Below are 23,306 nucleotides of genomic sequence, written 5' to 3' on the forward strand. Positions count from 1 at the left end.
CTGCATGGGGAGACATAACAAATAAGAAATATTAATATATCTGTATAGTTCTTATCTATATATTGAAAATTCAACATACTGTACAGAATAGCTAGATTATATACTGTTGGCATTAATACACATTAAGGGGCTCATTCTGAGTCAGATGGATCTCTGTGCAGGGATACAAAAGGCGAGATTTTGCATACAGTGCATGCGCAGATCGTCATTTACACATTTTTGCATATCTCTGTGTTATTCTGAGTTGTACAGAACTCGACTGGATCTGTCTTTCCGTGAAATTGGTTTTGGGGAGGCAACAATGTGAGCATGCTGGACTGCCCTGACTGGGGAAGGGAAGCCTGTTTTTGACGGACCTCTTACACTTAGCATGGGACTGGTGCAAGTACCACTACTAAGGATGACAGTTGCTGTGGCTGGTGTAACATTAGAGGGCAGCATGCACGGCTGTAACTAGGGGTGTGCAACTGGTGCCACCGTACAAAGTGCAGAGCTCCGTGGACGGCACCATTATCTCCCCACTGTCCTTACTTCTGGCTAGCTAGGTGCCTAGAATGGCACCCTGCAGCCAGGATCTCTGCTGCAGCACTGCCGGAGTGTCCAGACTGTTGAAAGAGGAGTGCGCTATTGTGCAGACTATAGTCTTCCTGCTTCTCCAGGGAGGCTTCATGACCTGTCCCAAGATGGCCGCCATGACCACTACTTTGCATATGCAGGGACCATCTTGTATGTACTGTGTAAGTGTGACATGGTGAGAGACGGAAGTCTCCTATTTAGCTACTATAGAGAACTTGCACCGCTACCCGTTTGCAGCATACAAATATGTCCTTGCTCATGTAGCTTTAATACGCCATGCTGCGCAGTATGCCTGGTATGAGTGAGCCATCATGTCCCGTGCAGCTCTGCTAGCGTCAGGCATCTTTTACCAGGTGACTGTGCTGATTCATTTAATTTAATTGTGTTCAATTAAGACTGTAAGAACTTGCATGGGAAAAAAGCTGTGTCCGCTGCATGCTAATTAAGAGACTATCATATATTGATGTTGTCCCGCACCAGTATATTTTTATGATTATTATCTATATGACAGAAAATAATAATTTCTCTATATGATCCTTATCTCGTATTGTTTACATTAGATGCTGCTGTTTATACAGTTATATAGTATTTTATTTTGAGGTGCTACCTTTTCACTCTGTATTGAATACATGTATTGTTCAGAAAAATGGGGAGGGAGGAAAGAGAGAGAAAGCAGATCTCTAATTATGATGCACACTTAGGATCAATGTTAAATAGGCTATCTGTCAACAAATAAATTTAAAATTTATATAATCTTTATTAATTCCATCTTAAACTAATGTGTTCAGACTATGAGGCGAAAAATTATTTAAAATGATAGGTGGTGCATATAGTTAGAAATTTTAAAAAAAGAATAGCTAAAATGCCTTTTGTCATTTGTATGGTGAAAAAAGATTATGATTCAGTGACTTAGTGAATACACTGTTGTTATTTGCAAAGCTATGATATGCTTATAATTGTGAGGAATTCAATTGTCCTTTACAGATATTCAGTGTGATTTGTTATAATTCACTTCTTGTAACTTATTTGTATCAACAGTATCCACTGTAGCTGTTTCTAGCACAGTTTGTATCAATGCATATTGAGTAGGTTTACGTTATGTTTCAGTGCCTGTCAGTATCAGGGTTGAATTGAAATCTCTTTAGTAAACCCTGCTCGTGCACGCAAGTGACTTCACTGTTATTAGAGTCTCCTTACTCTATAATAGCAAGTAAATATGCTTTGTTTGAAAGCTTGCTATTGTGTTTGCTTGGGTAGAGTTGTTTCTAATAATCCCGGCTACCACATATACAGTCTCCCGTGAACATAAATAGTAAACATCTACAGTATCTACATCACAGTCTGTTGTTCAATAGTTAAATCAGAATCAATAGTCCTAATCCAAACGGATGGTGCATGATAATGAAATTTATGCATTATAACATATCAGTGACCGGCGGCCACTTTGGGAAACGCTGACGCGCGTTTCGCCTAGGGGCTGCTTTATCAAGGCAGTGAGACTAATTTGCACACAGATATACAAGTGTCACATATCAATTTAGACTTAGGGGGGTATTCAAGTTGGAGTGAAAAGTCCGTGCTGGACTTTTGGCTCCACATCGGAGGTTTGGACAGGGATAAAGTATCGGGTGCTTGCCCGCTTATCCCCGTACTCAATTTAAAAGGTGCGGAATCGGGACCCGGCGAAAAAAAGTCTCTTGTCAATTTTCGGGATTTGATCCTGGCACACCCCAAAATAATGGGGAATCACTATGGGTACCTCCATTTAGGCCTTCTGCATATTGTCAGGGTTTTTAAATAGCCGCAACAGGTGCATAAATGCGGCTATGAAGAAGTGGTGAAGAACAGCACTTTGCTTTTTTGGGGGGGAAAAATAACTATTCCCACCAAATTTGGGTTACATGAAAATGGGTGCTAGCATATTTTTAAGTCCCTAAAGTAATTTTTTTAAATTCTGCAAAAATGCACCTGCCGCTACCAGACACTTATTTGGAAAACCCTCTGGAATTAATTTAGCTACTTTAGAAGTTTTTTCCTGATTTTTTTTTTTTTTACCCCAAAAATTAAAGTAACATTTTTGGGGTGCCATGATGTTTTTTTAAACTTTTTTTTAACACAGTTTATTTTTAGATGACACTCCCAGGGTGCAGGCTATTTTATTAAAGCCTGCACCCCTATTCTGTAAATTTTTTCGCCATGTAAAACATGATGAAAGCTTATCCCCATTTTTTAACAAAGGGAAATGTTTTAGACAAACAAGGGAGTTGAAGTCAAACATTATATTTCTGAGGCTCAACACCTTCTAAAAAATATGTTTATTAATTTCATGTTGAACTGCATTTATCTCAAACCATATAATAATCCTCCCGTATGTCCTTGTTTTTCTTGCATACTGCCAATTTTGCTACTAAAATGTATGATGCTTTCTCCAAAATAAAACTCCAGGGAGACCTGGATTAACAGTAATGCAACAGGAGTGAGGATTAACTGCTAAAATACTGACACATATACAGTAGTAGTGATGGATGGAAACTCAGAACTAGCGTTCATACTCTCTGCAATCACTAGAAATTACTCTCTGCAATTGTTAGTTCATACACACTACGATCACTAGCAGGACCAGCGCAATGCGGTAAGCGGGGGTTAGCATTGCAGGAGGGTGTCGGACTAGAGAGGCGCTGACCTAGCCTAAAACCAGCCGCGATCACCAGGCAAGCGGGTACGGCACCATTTTAAATTTGGTGCTGACTACGAGCCAATCACAGCTCACGACCAGCAGCTAATAGGCAGCAGGGACTATTTGAACTCGGCGAGCCAATCATGGCGGGCACGTCATAGCTCCGCCCGCTTGCACCGACTGACGTCAGCCGCCGCTGAGCGTAGACCTCTGTCAGTGGCAACGCTCAATAGAAGAGGGCATCGCTTACAGAGCTCCAGCAGGCACGGGAGGCCAGAATTATACCCAGTCCACAGGACAGCAGTGCGCCCTGTGCAGCACTGTCGCCCCTCTCACTCCCCCCGCTCCCCTCCTCCCCCTGAGCGCATACCTTTCCCTCCAGGAGTTGGGTGGAGGGTGGGGACCTTCATCGGCGTTGCTGGAGCGCCGTGCAGCACTGCAGGAGGTCTGTTCCTACAGGCCTCCGGAGCTGGAAATTGTGTGGCCGGTGACCTTGGAGGATTCCGCTCTGTGCGGAGGCACCGGCCGCACCACCCTTCCTACGGCCCTGGGTAAGGGGGGCACCTACTGTGTGGCGTAATGTGTGTACGAGGCTCTACTGTGTGGCATAACATGAATAACAGGTAAATATGAGACATGTCAAGAGAACATATTTGTAGGTGCACGCAAATTTATAGTTTGCAGGGGGACGCTAAACATCTTAGCACCGGCCCTGATCACTAGTACAAACACAATCATTAGAACATACACTGTACAATTTCTACTTCATACACACTGCATTATTTCCATGGGGCTTATGACATGTTGTATGCAAGTCTGTTTTGGAATTTGTAGTAGTGCACATGCTCCATGGCTGAATATATGCAACAATGAGCAGCAACTGGTGATACTGAGTTGTGTGCAACTCAGTCGCATCTCCACTTGAGGCTGACGGGGCATAATTGGGTGGCAAATGAGTGTTCGCTTAGTGTTCTGAAAGCGTGCAGGGAAAACTCAGTTGAATGCACGTAGAGATCTGTCTGATTTTCAGAATGATATGGCACCAGATGTAGGTATGGTGCACATAGGGGCGATGTGTCAGCCTAGATGAGTGCAGCTCTGCAAACTGGTAAATATCCAATACATACTTTGTTAATATATACACTCTACAATCATTTAAAGACCTGTCTTACGCACAGATAATATGCTCCAGTCACAAACTATTATTTTACCAGCGTTTCGGATGACAGTCATTTCATGGCCAGTGACATCCTACTTAAATTAGGCCATTTTGGAAAAGGGACGAGTGCCATTTTAAACAAAGTTGATTCAAAAAAACAAAACAGTTGGAGGGATGACAGAGCTGTGAAGAGATGAGAGCTGGGGGATGCCATTGAGCAGTGCGAAGATAAGCAGCTCAGAGGGAGATACTGCAACAAGCAGACTGACTGAGACTTGTGGTAACAAGCAGAGCACCCGCGCACGCAGGGGGGGTTTCTGAGTACCTAGAAACCCCCCCTGCCCGACCCGGCGAGCCACGCCGCTGAACAAAATATTTATTTATTTTAATCTTTTTTTCAAAGATTGACACTGCCTGGGCTGGCTGTAGGGGGAGCTGCAGCGTGCAAGCTTCTCCCAGTCAGTCCTCAGGCTGGGCACCGTGATCCGGATGACTCAGAGCCTCATGCCGCTCTGGACACTCTGCCACTGCCAGCGGCTGTGGAGTTCCGGAGCTGTCAGCGGCAAGACGTACGTGGCTGCCGCCGGGTGCCGCCCCGCCCGGGGAGGATAATATTTATTGTTTAAGCGGCTGATGAGTACTGCTGTATGTCGGGGGAGCGCCGGGGGTCTAGCGGGCGGAGGTGACTGGGGGCTGGGAGTAATATTTTTTGAATGATGGCCATCTTCTACTGCTCTGTGTATGGGGGGGGGAAGCCAGGAGGAGATAATATATATTAATATAATTCCATTCGACTGCTCCATGTATTTGCGGTGGGGGGATGGAGGGGGGAAGATAATATTTATTAGATTATGCCAGCTGTCTGCTGTATGTTATTCCCGGGAGGTGGGGGAACAGGAGGAATCCTCCCATCCCCCCACACCCCTGGAATAACATACAGCAGACAGCTGGCATAATCTAATAAATATTATCCTCCCATCGCCCCACCCCCTGGGAATAGCAGACAGCTGGCATAATCTAATAAATAGTATCCTCCTATTAAAACACTTGAAGTACACAATAAAGTGTATGTTGCAGGCTTATTCTGGTTAGACGTTTTGTCATTGGGTCTGTAACCAATTATTTGGAAACCCCCCTTTCAAAATCCTGCGTTTGCCACTGCAGAGAGTCCTGCTTAAGTGTGAGCTGAACTTACATTCTTACTTACAATATTACATAGTTTAAATAAAACCATTTATACAGATGTGTCCTTACTCATCTAGCCTCAATATGCCATACAGCTCGATATGCCTGGTGTGAGTGGGTTGCCAGGTTCCGTGCAACTCTGCTAGTCAGCCGGCATCCCGATCATAAGACACCGCAGCCAGGTAAGTCTTAGCTGCGGGGGAGGGGGGGGTTAGGTTTAGGCACCACCTACAGGGGGGGAGGGTTAGCTTCCCCCAGGAAGTGTTAGGCTGCATAGACAGGGGTGCTAAAAGGGTGGGGTCGGGTACTAATTACCCGGGCCCGGCACCGCCCGCTCTCCCTCTTACATCACAGCAGCCCAGCACTCGCTGAGGTGTGCTGGGCTGCGCTGGGAGACTACGCACGGCTACTAAGTAGGGGGGACTACTACTGGGGGCACTGTATGGGGGACTACTACTGGGGGCACTGTAAAAGGGGCACTGCAATAGGGAGGACCACTACCAGGGTCACTGAATAGGGGGGAACACTACTGGGGGCACTGAATAGGGGAGACCCCTACTGTGGGAACTGCATACTGGAGACCACTACTGAGGGCATTATATAAGGGGCACTGATAGGGGGGACTACTACTGGGGGCACTGCATAATGAGGACCACTGCATAGGAGAGACCACTATTAGGGGCACTGTATAATGGGCACTGCAAAGGGGGGCAGTTATGGGACATAATTGTTTGAAGATGGGGGCAACTATCAGACATAAGTAATGGAGGAGAAGTACAGTTATGGGGCATAATTATAATTGTGGGAGGAGGGGGGCCGTTCTGGGACCTAATTAAAATTGTAGGAGAGGGCAGTTATGGGACATAATTGTGTGAGGAGGGGGGAGAGTCTAAATACCGTAGTATAGTATACTGTATGGATTACTGTCTCACATAGCGGCCACACCACCGGGCTCACACAGGCAAAGCACGGAAAGAGAGTCACAGAGTCATGTGACCAATCACGTGGACGGCGCCAAGGACGGAACCCGGAAGTGCGGCAGTCAGACACCGAGAGCGCATGATGAAGCTATTAACAGGGCTTATAAAGCAGGGTAAGTCAAGAACTACTCCATATGCCCTTGAAAAAGTCCCAAACGGGGACAAAACGCGTTGGGACCATCAGAACTTTAACCTTATATTGTGACTTTATTTGGACCTTACATATTTCCCAGCAGCATGTGGTTGCTGCATTTTATACATCAATAAATGAGAATTTTTTAGTACATACTTTCATTATTATTCACTATTCCCCCTCTATCTTATACCCTCTTACTCACACCCACGGAAGTACGAGACAACCGCCAGGAGGGACCAGCAGAAAACGTTTGGTAAGTACTATCCAACTTACCTAATACCTGCACTTATAGTGTCCAAACCACCCTGATACTGCACTCATTATATTGAGGTACCCGTGGTGATATAAAGTAAAGGAGGATGTACACAGGACGTACTTAGAAAAGGAGGAACAACTGGAGTACAATATATTATTCAGGACATATATAATATTCAACTATACTGAAAACACTGCCTACAGTTTTTGCCTACCTGACTATAAGGACAATTTATTTCCATATCCCAACATCATTGAAAACCCTGCCCACAGATGTTGCCCACCAGATAGATTAGATCCAGTAAGGAGAATTTCTAAAGACATTATATTATTATATACAGAACATCATAATATATATAGTTACATTAGGAAAACACCGCCTACATTGGTGCAATCCCAAAACAGCAAGATCCCCAGCGAGAAAAGTAGACTACACCACATACCTACTTAAGATCAGTCACACACAGTATACCATAGAGCGCTCAATCTCATCCCCTTTTGCTTAAATATCTAATAGGAGGTTGGAACACCTCACAGAGCGAGCAGCTAGTGGTATAAATCCAATACAAGGGTCATTATTTGGCATAATTCATGGCTATGTGGCATACAATAACTATGGTGCACAGCTGTGTGGCATATTATTGGGGCACAAATGCGTGGCATATTATGTATTGGAGGCATTGATGTGTAGCATAATTATGAATGGGGGATAAAGCTGTGTGGCATACAATGAATTATGAAACAATGAATATAATGAATTGTGGAACATAGCATATTATGAATTGGGTGCAGTGTTATGAAGCACAGTATGATTTGGGGTCTCTGTTGTGTGGCATATTATAAATTAGCATCACTAAAATGTGGCATAGTATGAATTGGAGGAGCAGGGGCAGTGCGTGAAATGTTGCCTAGGGCGCCCAAACACCTTGCATTGGCCCAGGCCCCAGTGTGCACACAATGGCTCAGATGTGACACGGATTACCAGCATTCACGTCATTTAAAGAGTCTTCATCACATTTCATAGTGTTGTGGACATTGGTATTTGGGTTAAAGGACCCTCCATTACTAAAAGGGACATTTAAAGAGTATCAGCAGAATGCATATTACTGTATGTTAGGTCTATGTGAATATCCAGTTTTTGTGTATTTTATTTATAGAGTTCATTAGCAATAAAGCTAACAGTAACTGTGAGACTGTATTTTGATTTATTGAGAATTTAATGTAGATATAAAACTAATTTCCTTTATTACAACCTCTCACTGTCCCATTCCAGTTCTCAACTTTGGATAGTTAAATTGAAGCTTCCAATCTTGTGCATTTACTGTGTCTGGGGTTAAGAACGTTTTCCTCTTTGCTGGGACGTGGTGTGAGTTGGATTTTGCAACTAAACAAAGAAGCAAGAAGGTCTATCAGAGAGGTAACTCCAATTTGCACCCATTGCATCACCTTAATCGGGGTGTTTCACTAGTACATAAACACACTCTACAATCATTAATACATACACTTTGCAATTATTAGTTCATACTGATTATGATTCCTAGTTAGAGGCGTATCTAAGGGGTTCGAGTAGGGCTCGTGCCCTGGGCACCATTGGACCAGCGGCGCTCGGGGGTGGGGCACCACCGCTGGTCAGTGTAGAGTAGTCCGCTGGTCAGTATAGTGCACTATACTGGTCAGTGTAGTGTAGTCTGCACTACGCAGTAACAAACCCCGCCGCTGGCTATACAGGCAGACTCTCATTGACTGCTGCGCCCACTGCCGGAGCCAGGCTGGAGCTCACTCATGAGCTCCATCTTCCGACTCCCGCAGTGGGCGATGGAGAGACATCATGATGTCTCTCCCATTGTGCAGAGTGAGCCGGCCTGGGATGACGGAGGATCGGCTGGCGCAGGAGCGAATATTAAGGTAAGTGTTGTTTTTTTTATTTGTGTGTGTCTTTGTCCTTATATATATATATATATAAGGGCACTACTGGGGGCACTGCATAGGGGGCACTACTACTTGGGGCACTGTATAGGGGAGACTACTACTACTGGGGGCACTGCATAGGGGGTACTACTACTACTGGGGGCACTATATAAGGGGCACTACTGGGGGTGCTGCATAGGGGGGACTACTACTGGGGGCACTATATAAGGGGCACAGCATAGGGAGGACTACTACTACTGGGGGCACTACTGGGAGCACTGCGTAGGGGGGAACCACTTGAGGACACTGCATGGGGGGGCTACTATTGGGGCACTGTATAAGGGACACTGCATAGGGGGGACCACTACTGGAGGCACTGTATAAGGGGCACTACTTGGAGCACTGCATAGGTGGGACCACTACTGGGGGCAATGTATAAAGGGCACTGCATAGAGGGGACCACTACTGGGGGCACTGTATAAGGGGCACTACTGGAAGCACTGCATAGAGGGGACCACTACTGGGGGCACTGCATAGGGGGACCACTACTAGCGGCACTGTATAAGTGATACTATTGGGGGCACTGCATAAGGGGCACTACTGGGGACACTACATAAGGGACACTGTATAAGGGTGCACTACTGGGGGCACTGTATAAGGGGCACTACTGGGGACACTACTACAGGGGGCACTGCTATTGGGGACATTGCATAAGGGGCACTATTACAATGAGCATCGCAAGAGGGGCACAACTACTTGGGGCATTAAGGTGCATATGGAAAGGAATGTTCCCAGAGTGAAGAGAAACGGTGGTGTGTCATGTTGCCACACCCTCATTTTCCAGCCATCCCCCTTGTGGCATGTGACCACAACCACTTTTTCGGCACGCGCACCTACTTAGGGGGGAGGGGGGCATTTTTTAACTTGCCCTGGGCTCCAAATACCCCACTGTTTCTAGTACATACACTCTGCAATCGCTAATACATATACTTTACAATTTATAGATTTATAGTACATACACCAACGCAGATTTACTGGCATCAGCAGCACAGATGAGGCGGCCATTCCGAGTAAGCTCAGGCTTACTCAGGTGGCCAATGCTGCAAACATTGCGACCGATGGCTGCGAACTTGATCCGATCCTGCGTCTTTGGACACAGACATCGGATCTGAGATGCTGACCGGAGGCATCTTTTTCCTTCACACGCCTATGCATATGCACACAGCAGCTGTGTCTTTCTGTGTGCAGAGTGTATGGAGCATACACACGGTCAGATTTGTCAGATGAACGATTGAATGATTTGAACGATTTTACCAAAGTTTTGAACGATTTGAACAATTGAACGATTTTTGACTGCATTAAAATGAATGGAATCATCCAAGTCTGCCTGCAAACACATCAGATGTCAGATATCTTTATCTGACAAACGGGAACGCGCATCGTTCATCGTCCAGGTATGTCAGATATGTCAGATTTTCCTTCAGATATGAACGACTGAACGATTTTTAAATCGTTATCGTTCAGATCTGAAGGAAAAATCTGACCGTGTGTATGCACCAATAATCTGGATCAGGCCCTAGATTTCTCCTCATGCATACACTCTGCATTTGCTGGTTCATACATTTGCCAATATCTCGTTCATACAGACTGCAGTTGCTAGTTCATATACATGGCAAAACGCTAGTTCACGCACTCTGCAATTGCTAGCTCATATACTATGCAGTTGCTTGTTAATAGTCTGTAGTCGCTAGTTCATACACTTTGCAATAAATAGTTCATACATTTTGCAATATGTAGTTCATACACTCTGCAATCTCTACCTTATATACTCTACAATCACTCATGTTTACACTCACAATCATTAGCTCTGGGTCTCCATTCTTTTCTGTGTGTCGTGCTTTAATGATTAGAGCCGTCTCATGTCCCATTAACCTTAAGGTGTCCATACACCGCATGATTTCGGGCCGATTGCCCGATTTTCGATGAGTCATAAAATGGATCTTGTGAAAATCGTGTATTATTTTAGTAAGATAAGATCCCGCAGCTCCTATAATTGGATCTTATGATCAGATATGCAGTACAGCTTGTCCATCATATCCTGTGCAGATCGTGCCGTTTATTTTGTTCATGCGATCCATCGTGCAGCAATTCAAGTAATTTCAATGACTGTTTCCCTTAAGAGCCTGTGAGACACAGGATCGATCTTACGACAGATCGTGTGCTAAGAAAAACAACAAACATGCTGCCGGGACTGCCAGAGAGCTTCGGGGAATCGTATTATGAATCTGATCTTATGCTGGTCGTGTAGGTGCAGGACCGGATTAACGGGGGGGCGACAGGGGCGATCGTCCCTGGGCCCCCACACGTTAAGGGCCCCCACACCCATCGGGGTTAAAGTGGACCGGAGGAGGCGGAACCAGTTCCGCCTCCGGTCAACCTAACCCCGGCGCCGCAGGGAGGCTCCTTTTACCAGGCGCTCGCTGTAAACAGCCGTCGCCCGGCTCCCTCCCCGCAGCGGCAGCCGGAGTCGGAGGCTTGAGCTCACATGAGCTCCAGCTTCCGGCTCACGCAGAGCACTATGGCAGAGACGTCATGACGTCTCTGCCATAGTGTGGAGGAGCAGCCGAGCGGACTGCAGCGGACGCGGGGCTAAGGTTCAGGTAAGTATGAGCTTTATTTATTTATTTTTTTAGTGCAAGCGGCCTACTGGGGGCATTACTGGCGTGGGGGCATTACTAAAGGGGACATTATTCAGGGGGGAGCATTATACCTGGGGCATTACTCGGGGAGGGGGGAGGCATTACTACTGGGGCATTATTCAGGGGGAGCATTACTACTGGGGTATTACTCGGGGAGGGGGGAGGCATTACTACTGGGGGCATTATTCAGGGGGGAGCATTACTACTGGGGTATTACTCGGGGAGGGGGGAGGCATTACTACTGGGGGCATTATTCAGGGGGGAGCATTACTACTGGTGCATTACTCGGGGAGGGGGGAGGCATTACTACTGGGGGCATTACTACTGGGGGCATTACTGGGGGGGGAATTACTACTGGGAACATTACTTGGGGGGGAAGCATTACTGCTGGGGGCATTAATCAGGGGGCATCTCTATTGGGGGCTCTACTAGATAGGGAGCATTAGTATTGGGGCACTAATAGAGGGGCATTACTACTGGGGGCATATCTACAGAGGGCTCTACTAAAGGGGGAATGACTACTGGGGGCATTACTATTGGGGGCACAACTACATGGGTATTTCTACTGGGGGATTTATACAGGGGGCATTACTATTGGGCACACGCCCAATTACTACTGGGGGGCATTACTATTTGGGGCACAACTACAGGGGTTTTACTACTGGGGGCATTTATACAGAGGGCATTACTACAGGGGGCACTACTAATGGGAGTATTGCATAGGGGGCACTGCATAAGGGGCACTACTACTGGGTGCACTGCATACGGGGAACTACCACTGTGGGCACTGACACTACTGGGGGCTCTGCATAAGGTCCCCATTGCGCATACCCCCAGTTTGTTACATTTAATAGGGGCCCCCCACATGTTTGTTGCCCAGGGGCCCCCACAGACCTTAATCCGGCCCTGTGTAGGTGTATGTCCAGCATTAGAGCAAAAACGTTAATAAGATCCTATAACTGTCTGAATGCATTTGCCCTCCAGTATGAATTAGGTCACTCACACATGATGATTATTTAGCTCCTATGTTTTCAATTCTGCTTTCAGGAGAAACCAACATATTGGGGCAGATGTATGAAGGTCTGTGAAGTGATAAAGTGGAGAGTGATAAAACGACCAGCCAATCAGCTCCCAACTGACATTTTTCAAACACAGCCTTTAACATGACAGTAGGGACCTGAGTGGCTGGACGGTTATCACTCTGCACTTTATCACTTTCCAGAGCTTCATACATCTGCACCATTGTGTTATATCCCTGTTCAATCAGGTGAGACAATCAGTAACTGCTCCATGTCACAGAATCAATTATTGCTCCTATCTTCACACTGCATTCCTTTCTTCTGTAACACAAGACTTTGTGCTCCTGTTTTCGGTGTTAATCACATCTTTACTCGTGTAAATATATTGTGAAATCTGGTAGTCACATTTCTTACTCACTAATCTGTTAAATATCAGTTGCAAAGTAAGAAGGGGAAATAACTGTCACTATGTTTTTAAATGACTATAACAAGTACTTTGCAATCAGTTGTATAGCTTATATTTAGCATGTAATGTTTTACTGTCCTCTGACCTACCTTTAGGATTGATCTTGTTACCTATATTTGTGCAGCACCATTTCTGTGTATTCTCTTTATTTCTCTTTTCTACCCACATTTCTCCACCATGCGCATTATGTGGAGTTGTGTACTCACGAGATTGCCTCTATCATGTCCAGACCCATCTCCACACAGCAGTGAGCGTGGTCAGCTCGGGCCTCTGGTAGACCAGATACACAGTAATAGCAGTCGCCCAGAATCTTGATCCGCAGACAGTGGTTCTCCTGAGAAAAGTGAATTTGTGTTTAGCACCCACGTATTTACAGAACATGGTAACACTGCGTATCCCTTAGGTTTATTTACGAAAACATCATCAATACAAATATGGCCTATTTACAAAACATAACTTGTCCTATACCATTTTTTTTATCCTTTTTAGCCCTAATGTGGATGTTCCATAAATCATAGGCGAACAGTTTCTATATGTAATATATATGTGCATGCAGGTTTAGTATGTTTAGTATTAGAATCAATGGACTAGAGTAAAGTATAGTCCAGTCAATGGAACGCATTGTTAAAAGAAATATAAGCACCATTGCATCTAAAATAAGGCTTAGACATACAATACTTTGCAAACGTTTTAATCAGGTGTGAAAAAAATGCTGCAAAGTAAGAATGCCTTCAAAAATAGAAGTGTTAATAGTTTATTTTTATCAATTAACAAAATGTAAAGTGAATGAATAGAAGAGAAATGTAAATCAAATCAATATTTGGTGTGACCACCCTTTGCCTTAAAAACAGCATTAATTCTTCTAGGTACACTTGCACAAAGTCAGGGATTTTGTAGGATATATAGTCAGGTGTATGATTAACCAATCATACCAAACAGATGATAATGATCATCATTTTCATATGCAGATTGAAACACAGTCATTAACTGAAACAGCTGTGTAGGAGGAACAGCCAAACTCTGGGTGAGGAACAGCCAAACTCTGCTACAAAGGTGAGGTTGTGGAAGACAGTTTCATGTCACAGGTCATACACCATGGCAAGACTGAGCACAGGAACAAGACACAAGTTAGTTATACTGCATCAGCAAGTTCTCTCCCAGTCAAAGATTTCAAAGCAGACTGGGGTTTCATGATGGCCACTCGCGCTCCTACCCACTGCATCCCGAGTTTCAGAATGCCAGTGGGAACTGATAGTGCAGAAGGGGGAAGAAGACCCAGGACATGGAGGAGCAGCCTGAACCTGGAGGTACAGCAGCAGGTGAGTCACTGGAGGGGGGGGAGAGGGAGGAGAAGATTCACTGGAGGGGGGGAGAGGGAGGAGAAGATTCACTAGAGGGGGGGAGATGGAGGAGAAGATTCACTGGAAAGAGGTTAGGTGAGACACTGGGGGTGAAGGGGCATTACAAAATTTGACATATGTAAAGGGCATTAGTGTGGTATGTGTAACGGGCATTACTGTGGTATTATGTGTACAGGCATTACAGTGTGGCACATAATGTTTAAAGAGTATTACTGCCTGGCATATTGTGCAAAGGGCATTACAGTGTGGTGCATAATGTTTAAAGATAATTACTGCCTGGCATAATGTGTAAAGGGCATTACTGTCTGGCATAATGTATAAGGGGAATTACTGCATGGAATAATGTATAAGAGGAATTACTGCGTGGCATAATGTGTTATAAGGGGCACTACAACAGTGGGACAATATGTATAAGGAGCACTACGTGAATGGACATATTCACAGATTGTGCTGCTGTTACCAAATCCTTCCAGTCTCTCAGAATGCCAGTGGTGTCGGTCATGACGTCATCGCACATGGCACTCTGGGTGTGGCTGCGGGAGAGGATGGAGCAGCGAAACACTGCACCAGCACATCCACTTTCTGCTGGATATGCCCCTTTGAGAGATGAACAGGGCGCGTGTCATGAAGCCACACAACCTTTTCCGGAGCGCCCACAGCATAGGTGCGTGCAGAAGTACACCCTCCTTTATTTTTTCTGTGGCTTTTTTTGGGGGGTGGCGCCAAAGGAAACTTTCGCCCTGAGCTCAACAAGGTCTAGAACCGGCCCTGTATATATAGTTATGTGGATATATGGGTTGGGTACGAGATACCGGTGCTGAAATCCCGACGCTGGCATCCTGACAGGATTAGGATATGTATCCTAACCCTTCTCCCAGGGCCGGTGCAAGGTTTCTAGGCGCCCTAGGCAAAACTTCACCCTACCTCCCCTGTTCCTCCCAAAAGAGGTTAAACACATAAGCAGATTACATGTGTCCTATGCATATGGCACTTGTGAAAGAGGGCCACAGACAAAGTGCGGGATGCACTAAGCATCACATTAGCGATGCGGTACATCCCGCCTGCCTTAGGTACATACTGCCGTTCATTACGCAGTATGTAACAATAATATCGCAAAGGACAGCTCTCCCGATAAGAACTGTCTTTTGCGATGGCTCCGTATAGGGGGACTTTCGGGTTTACTCCCACAAGTCCCTCTGGCGTCCTTCTGCACATGAGCAGAAGGACGCTGGCTGTGATTGGAGGGATCCTTCCCAAGCGGAAGTGTCCCAATAAGAAGCCCATAGGTGTTATCCATCGGAATGAAGCACCGGCGTGCATCTTACATTTGGGGAATGCGGTAAAACCACCGAAAACTGCATTTTCGTGGGTTTACCGCATTTTCACCTTTAGTACATCCCGCCTATAATCTTACTTGGAGTTGGGGATGTCCAGGGTCTTCCATGGAGATAGGCTGAGGCGCAGTGCTGCTGGGGAGCAAGGTGGGTTGGGACAGAAATGAGTGAGTGGGGAGACAAGGTGCATGCAGGCAGTAGTAGAAATGGCAAAAAACAAGACCAAGCGATCTATACCAAACACGTGTATCAATCTATTAGAAAAATTGTGTGTTTCAGATGTGTAGCTGCTATCAAAAAATAGGTATACTGTATGCCTCTACCTATACAAAGATCAGAAAAATGCAAGAAATATAGACAGCGCTACTAGACAGAATTTAGTAGTACATGACAAGTATCATAGAAATATTAAAATAAGAATATAAATAAAATGAATTAAAAATACAAATTACTAAAAATAGATGAGTTTTGAACCGGCCGGTAGAACTACTCATTAACAGTAGCAAGCTACAAAAAATTCGATATATGTCCATACAAAAACATGTAAAAACATGTGTTTTTGAATAACACTTATTTACCTCTACTAACAATATTCAAAAAAAGCTGTAGTAAACATATAAAGCTGGTCTGTGATTTAGATTAGTAATGACCCAAGCAAGCTGTTAGTTAGAAAAAAACAAAATGGCTATTATTGTTGCAAAGACATCATTAGTTGTTTGTGCCAATAAAATAGCAAGCATAAATATGTCACAGGCTCAAGCTCTGTTTGTACAGAATATATGTTTAGTTCATGCCCAAAACAGAGTGTTAGTATTTATAAAGGTTTCTGCAAAGACTCTATTAATTGATTTGCGATGAAGTTAGTAGTAAGCATACATATGTCCAGGCTTAAATTCTGTTACTACAGAATAGATGTTAGTTTGTGCCCAGAATGTTAGTAGGCAGTCCAACAAGCATTCGATTAGAGCTTTCAAATCCCTTTTTGTAAAATCAGGAGCTAGTGAGATTATTCCCTTAGACTGGTGAGGGATACAGCCTGCTAATTCAATTGTCCTGTACTCACGATTCTCCCGGGAGATAAATGAGTGATAATAACCAGCTGGTTGAGAATAATAGAGATCACGCATTTCTCCGCCTCCGTTCAGTGGCTTCCTCAGAAGTGATGTAGTAGAGATGGACTGTGAGAGGACTGTGTTGCTGACACTGAAAAGGCCAGGGGCAAATGTAGGACTTTCTAATATATATATATATATATATATCTCCATACACTAACTTATATACACAGTAACACATATACACAATTTTTCATACATGCACTGTATACACACAGTAACACATACATACACATTTACACATATTTACACACTACACAAACATACTTTACTGATGCAGCAGATGCTGCAGCTTGCTAATGGGGGCACCTTCATCATTAGGCCCCCTCGCGATGTGATGCAGCGATTAGCTGGTGATATTGGGGTGGGGCTTGACGTATAAGCTCTGCTCCTTCTGCTGATGTCAGTGGGAAACGTTCCTTCAGTGGGGGGTTTCTATGTACTTAATGAGCTAGAGCGGAGGCTGAGTAATTCGGGGGGCTGTCAGTGGGATGCAGAAGATGCTGGCGACAGGCTCCATCTCTCAATAAAGTTCGGAGCTGCATCCCCTCACTTGTCTCCCTCAGATGCGGCCCTGACAGAGCCCTGATGCATACACTAGCTCTGCTGGCAGTAGGGTTAGCGTAGCCTGGACAGCAGGACTCTGCCTTCCCCTCTCCTTACTCCTAACTGTAACCCTCCCTCCCCGATGCCTAAACCTAATCTCCCCCCTAATCCCCAACCCAAATTCTCCCCCTAACCCCACAATTTACCATCGGGATGCATGCGCCAGCATTCTGAGTGTCGGCATCCCAACAGCTGGGATTTCAACTAACTTCCAGATATATATATCTACATATAGATAAAAGATATCCAGTACCCGGCACTCCTCAGTAATTGTTCAAATGAATGCTCCGGTGCCCTCCTAGGGTGTTATATAGCCCATATATATATATTTCCATGGAAAGCGGCACTCAGAAGACTGTTTTAAGGTGCTGCAAAAAGTTTATTAAATATTTTTTTACAGCACCTTAAAACAGTCTCCTGAATGCCACCTTCAATGGAAATATACATATATATATATATATATATATATGATCCAAATGTGCCTGGTACTCCTGGCAGTTAATGTCAACATGCCCGGTGCTCTTCCTAGACGATATGCACAATCTGACTAAGTGGATGGATCCATCCACTTAGTCAGATTGTGTGTATATATATATATATATATATATATACATACATACATACAGTGTTCTCCTCTATGCTTTCTTTGTCAAGTGTAAAGGTGCCCATCCACTAGACGAGCTGAACACGACTGCACGATTATGACATTGTAATCGTGCAGTCGCTTGTCAGTCTGTGATGTGCCTACACTGAACGAGCAGTCGTTCAGTGCAGGCTCATCAATCATCTGCAAACATGCTGAACGTGACGATATCGTCAGATTGTCCACCACGTTTGCACGATGATAGATGTCTAAACGACCAACGGGCACGCGCATCGCTGGTTGTTTAAGACATTTTTACAAACGATTTGCAAATAATTTATGAACAATTGAACGATAACAATATCGTTATCGTTCAATCGCTCACATAAATCATCTAGTGGATGGGCACCTTAGGTTTGATGCTCCCGAAAATGATGCTGCACTATCTTTAATATCTAAATGTTTTTGCAAGTAGTGCAAGTTATTGGCCACATCAAAGTGCTGGGTGGCGTCAGACTGGAGGGCAGAGCAGATCACTCCTCTAGTATAAAAGGAATGGCATAGTTGCTGGCAGTAAGAGCTGCTGGTGGAAAACAGTGATGAGAATGGGCTGCCTTTATAATGTGTTTGTTAATGGGGGCACTTCAGTTTACTCTGCTAGCGGTCCAGTATTTGGCCTGCACTTCCATCTGTGTCCAGCTAGTGTGTTGTTTATTACAGGGCCTTTTGCTATACCAGCAACTGGAGCAGTGTCTGGGCAGGTTATCAGTTCATATAGCTAGTGTGGCTGGCTAACTGGGGGTGTTTAAATTAATCTATTGGTCACCTTAACTAATGTTTGCACGATTTAGCAATTCAGTTGTTTTGTTCAGACGCCTGTGTGGGCCCGATAGCACTGGGTTTAGCTGGGCTGTTGGGAAATTACTACACAATAATAGTGTTTTGTCCAGCCAGTGCAAAATAAAAGTTTAGTCCAGTTATTGAAGGGGCACTACTACTGCGTGGTATAATGTGTATAGGGATTACTGCTGTGTGACATAACGTGAATAAGTGACATGATACTACTGTGTGCTGTAATGTAACGAAGGGTCACTACTGTGTGACATAATTTGAATTGGGGGTACTCAGTGTCTCTGCCTTCATCCTTCCTGTAACTCCCCCTCAGTGTCCCTATCCTCACCCTCGCTGTAACTCCCCTACATGTCCCTATCCTCACCCTCCCTGTAACTCCCCCAATCCTCACCCTCGCTGTAACTCCCCCACATGTCCCTATCCTCACCCTCCCTGTAACTCCCCAACAGTGTCCCTATCCTCACCCTCCCTGTAACTCCCCCACAGTGTCCCTATCCTCACGCTCCCTGTAACTTCCCCTCAGTGTCCCTATATCCTCACGGTAAGGTATATTTCCCCTTCAGTAGCCGTACCTGGATGTGACATGAGTGAGGGCGGAAGTGCAGGTTTCTGCCCACACTTTCCACCAAAAGAAGAAAGTTGTCCCCTTGCGGGCTTGGTGGCTCGCTTTGCTCGCCACAAAAGTATATTTCCCCTCTGTGCCCTCATGGATGGTAAGGAATGACGTTGGTCAGTAACTGATGATGTCAGAGTCATTCTACAGAAGGCGATCTAGCTCTCTTCCCTATGCTCACCTCCCTGTAACTCCCCCACAGTGTCCTTATCCTCACCCTCACTGTAACGCTCCCACAGTGTCCCTAACCTCACCCTCCCTTTAACGCTCTCACAGTGTCCCTATCCTCACCCTCCCTGTAACTCCACCTCAGTGTCCCTATCCTCACCCTCCCTGTAACTCCACCTCAGTGTCCCTATCCCTCACCCTCCCTGTAACTCCTCCTCAGTGTCCCTACCTAAAACCTCCTCATAACTTTCTCTGTGTACCAATCCTCACCCCCCCTGTAATCCCCTCAGTGTTCCTATCCTCACCCTTCCTGTAACTCCCCCTCAGTGTCCCTATCCTCCCTGCTCTGCCTTCTCCCTCTTTGTAATTCCCCCTCATGAGGACACGTCCCATCGCAGTCAGACATGCCCCCAGACACAGTGCCAAACTTCCATTACCAAATGTCTAGTTTCGCCTATGATGGCAGCAGGTGCTCTGAACTGTCAACATTTGAAATATTTGGCTGTAACAGAAGGCAGTTTGTTTGCCGAAGGGCTGGAGAGCTGTACAATAATGAGTGTCTGCAGGCAACAGTGAAGCATAGTGGAGGTTCTTGCAAGTTTGGGGCTGCATTTCAGCAAATGGAGTTGGGGATTTGGTCAGGATTAATAGTGTCCTCCAGTGGCGGAACTAGCGGCGGTGCAGCCGGTGGCTTGCACCGGGGCCCGTTGTCGTGCAGGAGCCCATAGCTCCTGTAGCCAACAGCGCAGCTGCACCCGCCACCAGTGTCCCCTGGGCCCCACAGGTAGTGCGGACCGCAGTGAGTGCAGTCTGCACTGCACAACAAAGACCGCCGCTGGGGCCGGGTAGTACACTCGTTCTACCCAGCGGCGGTGTGTTTGTTTTGGCAGCCAGTGAGAGTCAGGCAGACTCTGCTGCTTCCACGGAGGGAGCTGGGTTGGAGCTCACTCATGAGCTCCGCCTTCCAGCTCCCGCAGTGGGTGATGGGAGAGATGCCATGACGTCTCTCCCATAGTGCAGAGCGAGAGAAGGTCGGGAGGACTGAGGTAAGTGGTGTTTTTTTGTGTGTTTGTTCTATAGGCGTACTACTACTGGGGGCACTGCACATAGGGAGAACGACTACTGGGGGCAGTGCACCTAGGGGGGACTACTACTAGGGGCAGTGCACCTAGGGGGAACTACAACTGGGGGCACTGCACATAGCGGGGACTACTACTGAGGGCACTGCACATAGGGGGAACTACTACTGGGGCACTGCACATAGCGGGGACTACTACTGTGGGCAGTGCACATAGGGGGGACTACTACTGGGGGCACTATTTAAGGGGCACTACTGGGGGCACTGCATGAGGGTACCACCATGTGAGGTACTGCATAGGGGGGCCCAAAGCATAATCTTGCACCTGGGCCCACCACTCTCTAGTTCCGCCATTGGTGTCCTCAATGCTGAGTAATACAGGCAATACCATCAGGGAGGCTTCTGATTGGCTCCAAATTTATTCTGCAGCTGGACAATGATCCTAAACATCCAGCCAATGTCATTAAGAACTATCTTGAGTTGAGTGTAAAGAAGAACAAGGAGTCCAGTAAGTGATGATATGGCCCCCACAGAGCACTGATCTCAACATCATCGAGTCTGTCTGGGATTACATGAAGAGACAGAAGGATTTGAGCAAGCCTAGATCCTATGTTTGGAACAACCTCCCTGCCGAGTTCCTTCAATAATTATGTGCAAGTGTACCTAGAAGAATTGATGCTGTTTTGAAGGCAAAGGGTGGTCACACTAAGTATTGATTTGATTTCTCTTCACTTTGCATTTTGTTAATTGATAAAAATAAACTATTATAACTTCTATTTTTGAAAGCATTCTTACTTTGCAGCATTTTTTCCACACCTGCCTAAACATTTTGCACAGTACTGTACATCTACATTTATACTTTTATACCATATGGGCAAGTAACATCTATTGTTAGATCCTGGGATTCAGTACATAATACCCTGTGAAATTAAGTGTTTGTAATAAAACAGACAAAAGACAATGTACATAAACTCACAGCCGCCAGTTTGTCGAATCGGGCAAACAGCTCATTAAGCGTCATCACCAGTTCCTGTGCCGTGCACTGGGAAGCCAGACTGGTAAAACCCTCAATGTCCGCAAATAGGATGCTGGGAAATAAGCAGAAACTCAAAAGTCACGATTGCATTACGCCCAGAAAATAAGACCAGTATATAGACCTTTAGACTGAGGGGTAAATCACAGGCTGAGCTACGTACAGGGTAAGGTGTAGGCTAGCACTTTTTTTTTTATATGGGAGCAACATTCAGAAGAAAAATATTACCTAATTCTGTTATCACAGAATAATCAGTTATAGGATGAGGCCCTGTGGAAGATTTCAGAGAAATGCTGCTCAGATACAGTATATAAAAACCTGATAGTATGTAAAAATCAGATAGTAAACAAATAGCTACGTTCCCAGGAACAGAAACCAAGATTCCACATTCCCAGGAATAGGAACCAAATAGCCATTCTCCTTCATAATAGGTAAGAAACAGCCACATTCCCCTGTTTACCAAACAAATAGCCACTCTCCTTCATAATAGGTAAGAAACAGCCACACTCCCCTGTTTACCAAACAAATAGCCACTCTCCCTGGTCCCTTCTAAAGCTGGATACACACCTGGTGAACGGTTGGCAATTTAGCTGACTCGCCAAACTATCTAACAATTGGTAAATGCATATCGACTTACTAATCATCTGCCCATATGTCTGCCAGCAGAGCCATTTGAATATGCTCACCCATTTGTGACGTCATATTCAATGGATTCTGCGGGCGACATATTGGGCAGTTGGTGAGCCGGCCATACAGACAGCCAGATCACACGATATATCTGTAACACCCCCTAACACTAGGTATACGTAAGAATGGGGTTTTTAGGTTCTTTCTTATGTACAGAGAGGTAAAGAGGTGAGTAAGCCGACTTTAGACCAGTTGGTATTTTATTACAATTAAGTGATCATAACATGTCAATTTGCATTTTAGCAATGAGAATTACAAGTTCAACTACTATTGCAATTCACAAGAATAACACAACAAATTATATTTTATTATTCAGGAACACAGCCTCCTTGCAATCGATAAAGATTCCTCTCCTCCCAATGGTTTTAATGGATTAATACATGCAATACTTTTCCTATAACAGATTAAATCTTATATGCTTACAAACAAACCGTAGTGACATTGAATAACAGTCTTCAATAGCCTACCAGTATGCTAACTATTTTCCTAAGCTTTTCTAGCCAGAAAACGAATAGTTCACGAATTAATATATCCCTTAAGTCCTGTTGGTGTACACTGCGTTGCCCGGGTTGTTAGATGCTATCACTGACTTTAAACTGTCATTAATAAAAGTTCTCTCCTTGCCTTTGCCTTGGGGCCGGCCTCCAAGACTCCGCCTCAGCCGCGCCTCCTCCCGACAGAGTTTCCGCTTCCAGCTGACTGGCTCCTCTGCCCACCACGTTGCTCAAAACTGCTGCTAGATGCACCACTCGCCTACCGGCTCATCTACAATCACCTTCAGCCACCTCAGGTAACAGCCGGCGCGACGGGACCCTACTT

The 23,306-nt window shown here is 45.3% G+C and overlaps 1 protein-coding gene across 3 annotated transcripts in view; it reads right to left on the reverse strand.

Moving 5' to 3' along the window:
- Window positions 1-23,306, reverse strand: part of ADCY5 (adenylate cyclase 5) — an 836,213-nt gene that overhangs the window by 131,495 nt on the left and 681,412 nt on the right. For all 3 annotated transcript variants that reach the window (XM_088460724.1, XM_088460723.1, XM_088460725.1), the window contains exons 4-5: window positions 21,744-21,855; window positions 13,267-13,394 (exon numbers count right to left, since the gene is read on the reverse strand). In XM_088460724.1, the coding sequence (XP_088316850.1) occupies window positions 13,267-13,394; window positions 21,744-21,855 (240 nt within the window). The remainder of the gene's footprint in view (window positions 1-13,266; window positions 13,395-21,743; window positions 21,856-23,306) is intronic.

Source organism: Taudactylus pleione, unplaced genomic scaffold (assembly GCF_031769625.1).
Source record: "Taudactylus pleione unplaced genomic scaffold, aTauple2 ptg000977l, whole genome shotgun sequence".
Classification (NCBI taxonomy): domain Eukaryota; kingdom Metazoa; phylum Chordata; class Amphibia; order Anura; family Myobatrachidae; genus Taudactylus; species Taudactylus pleione.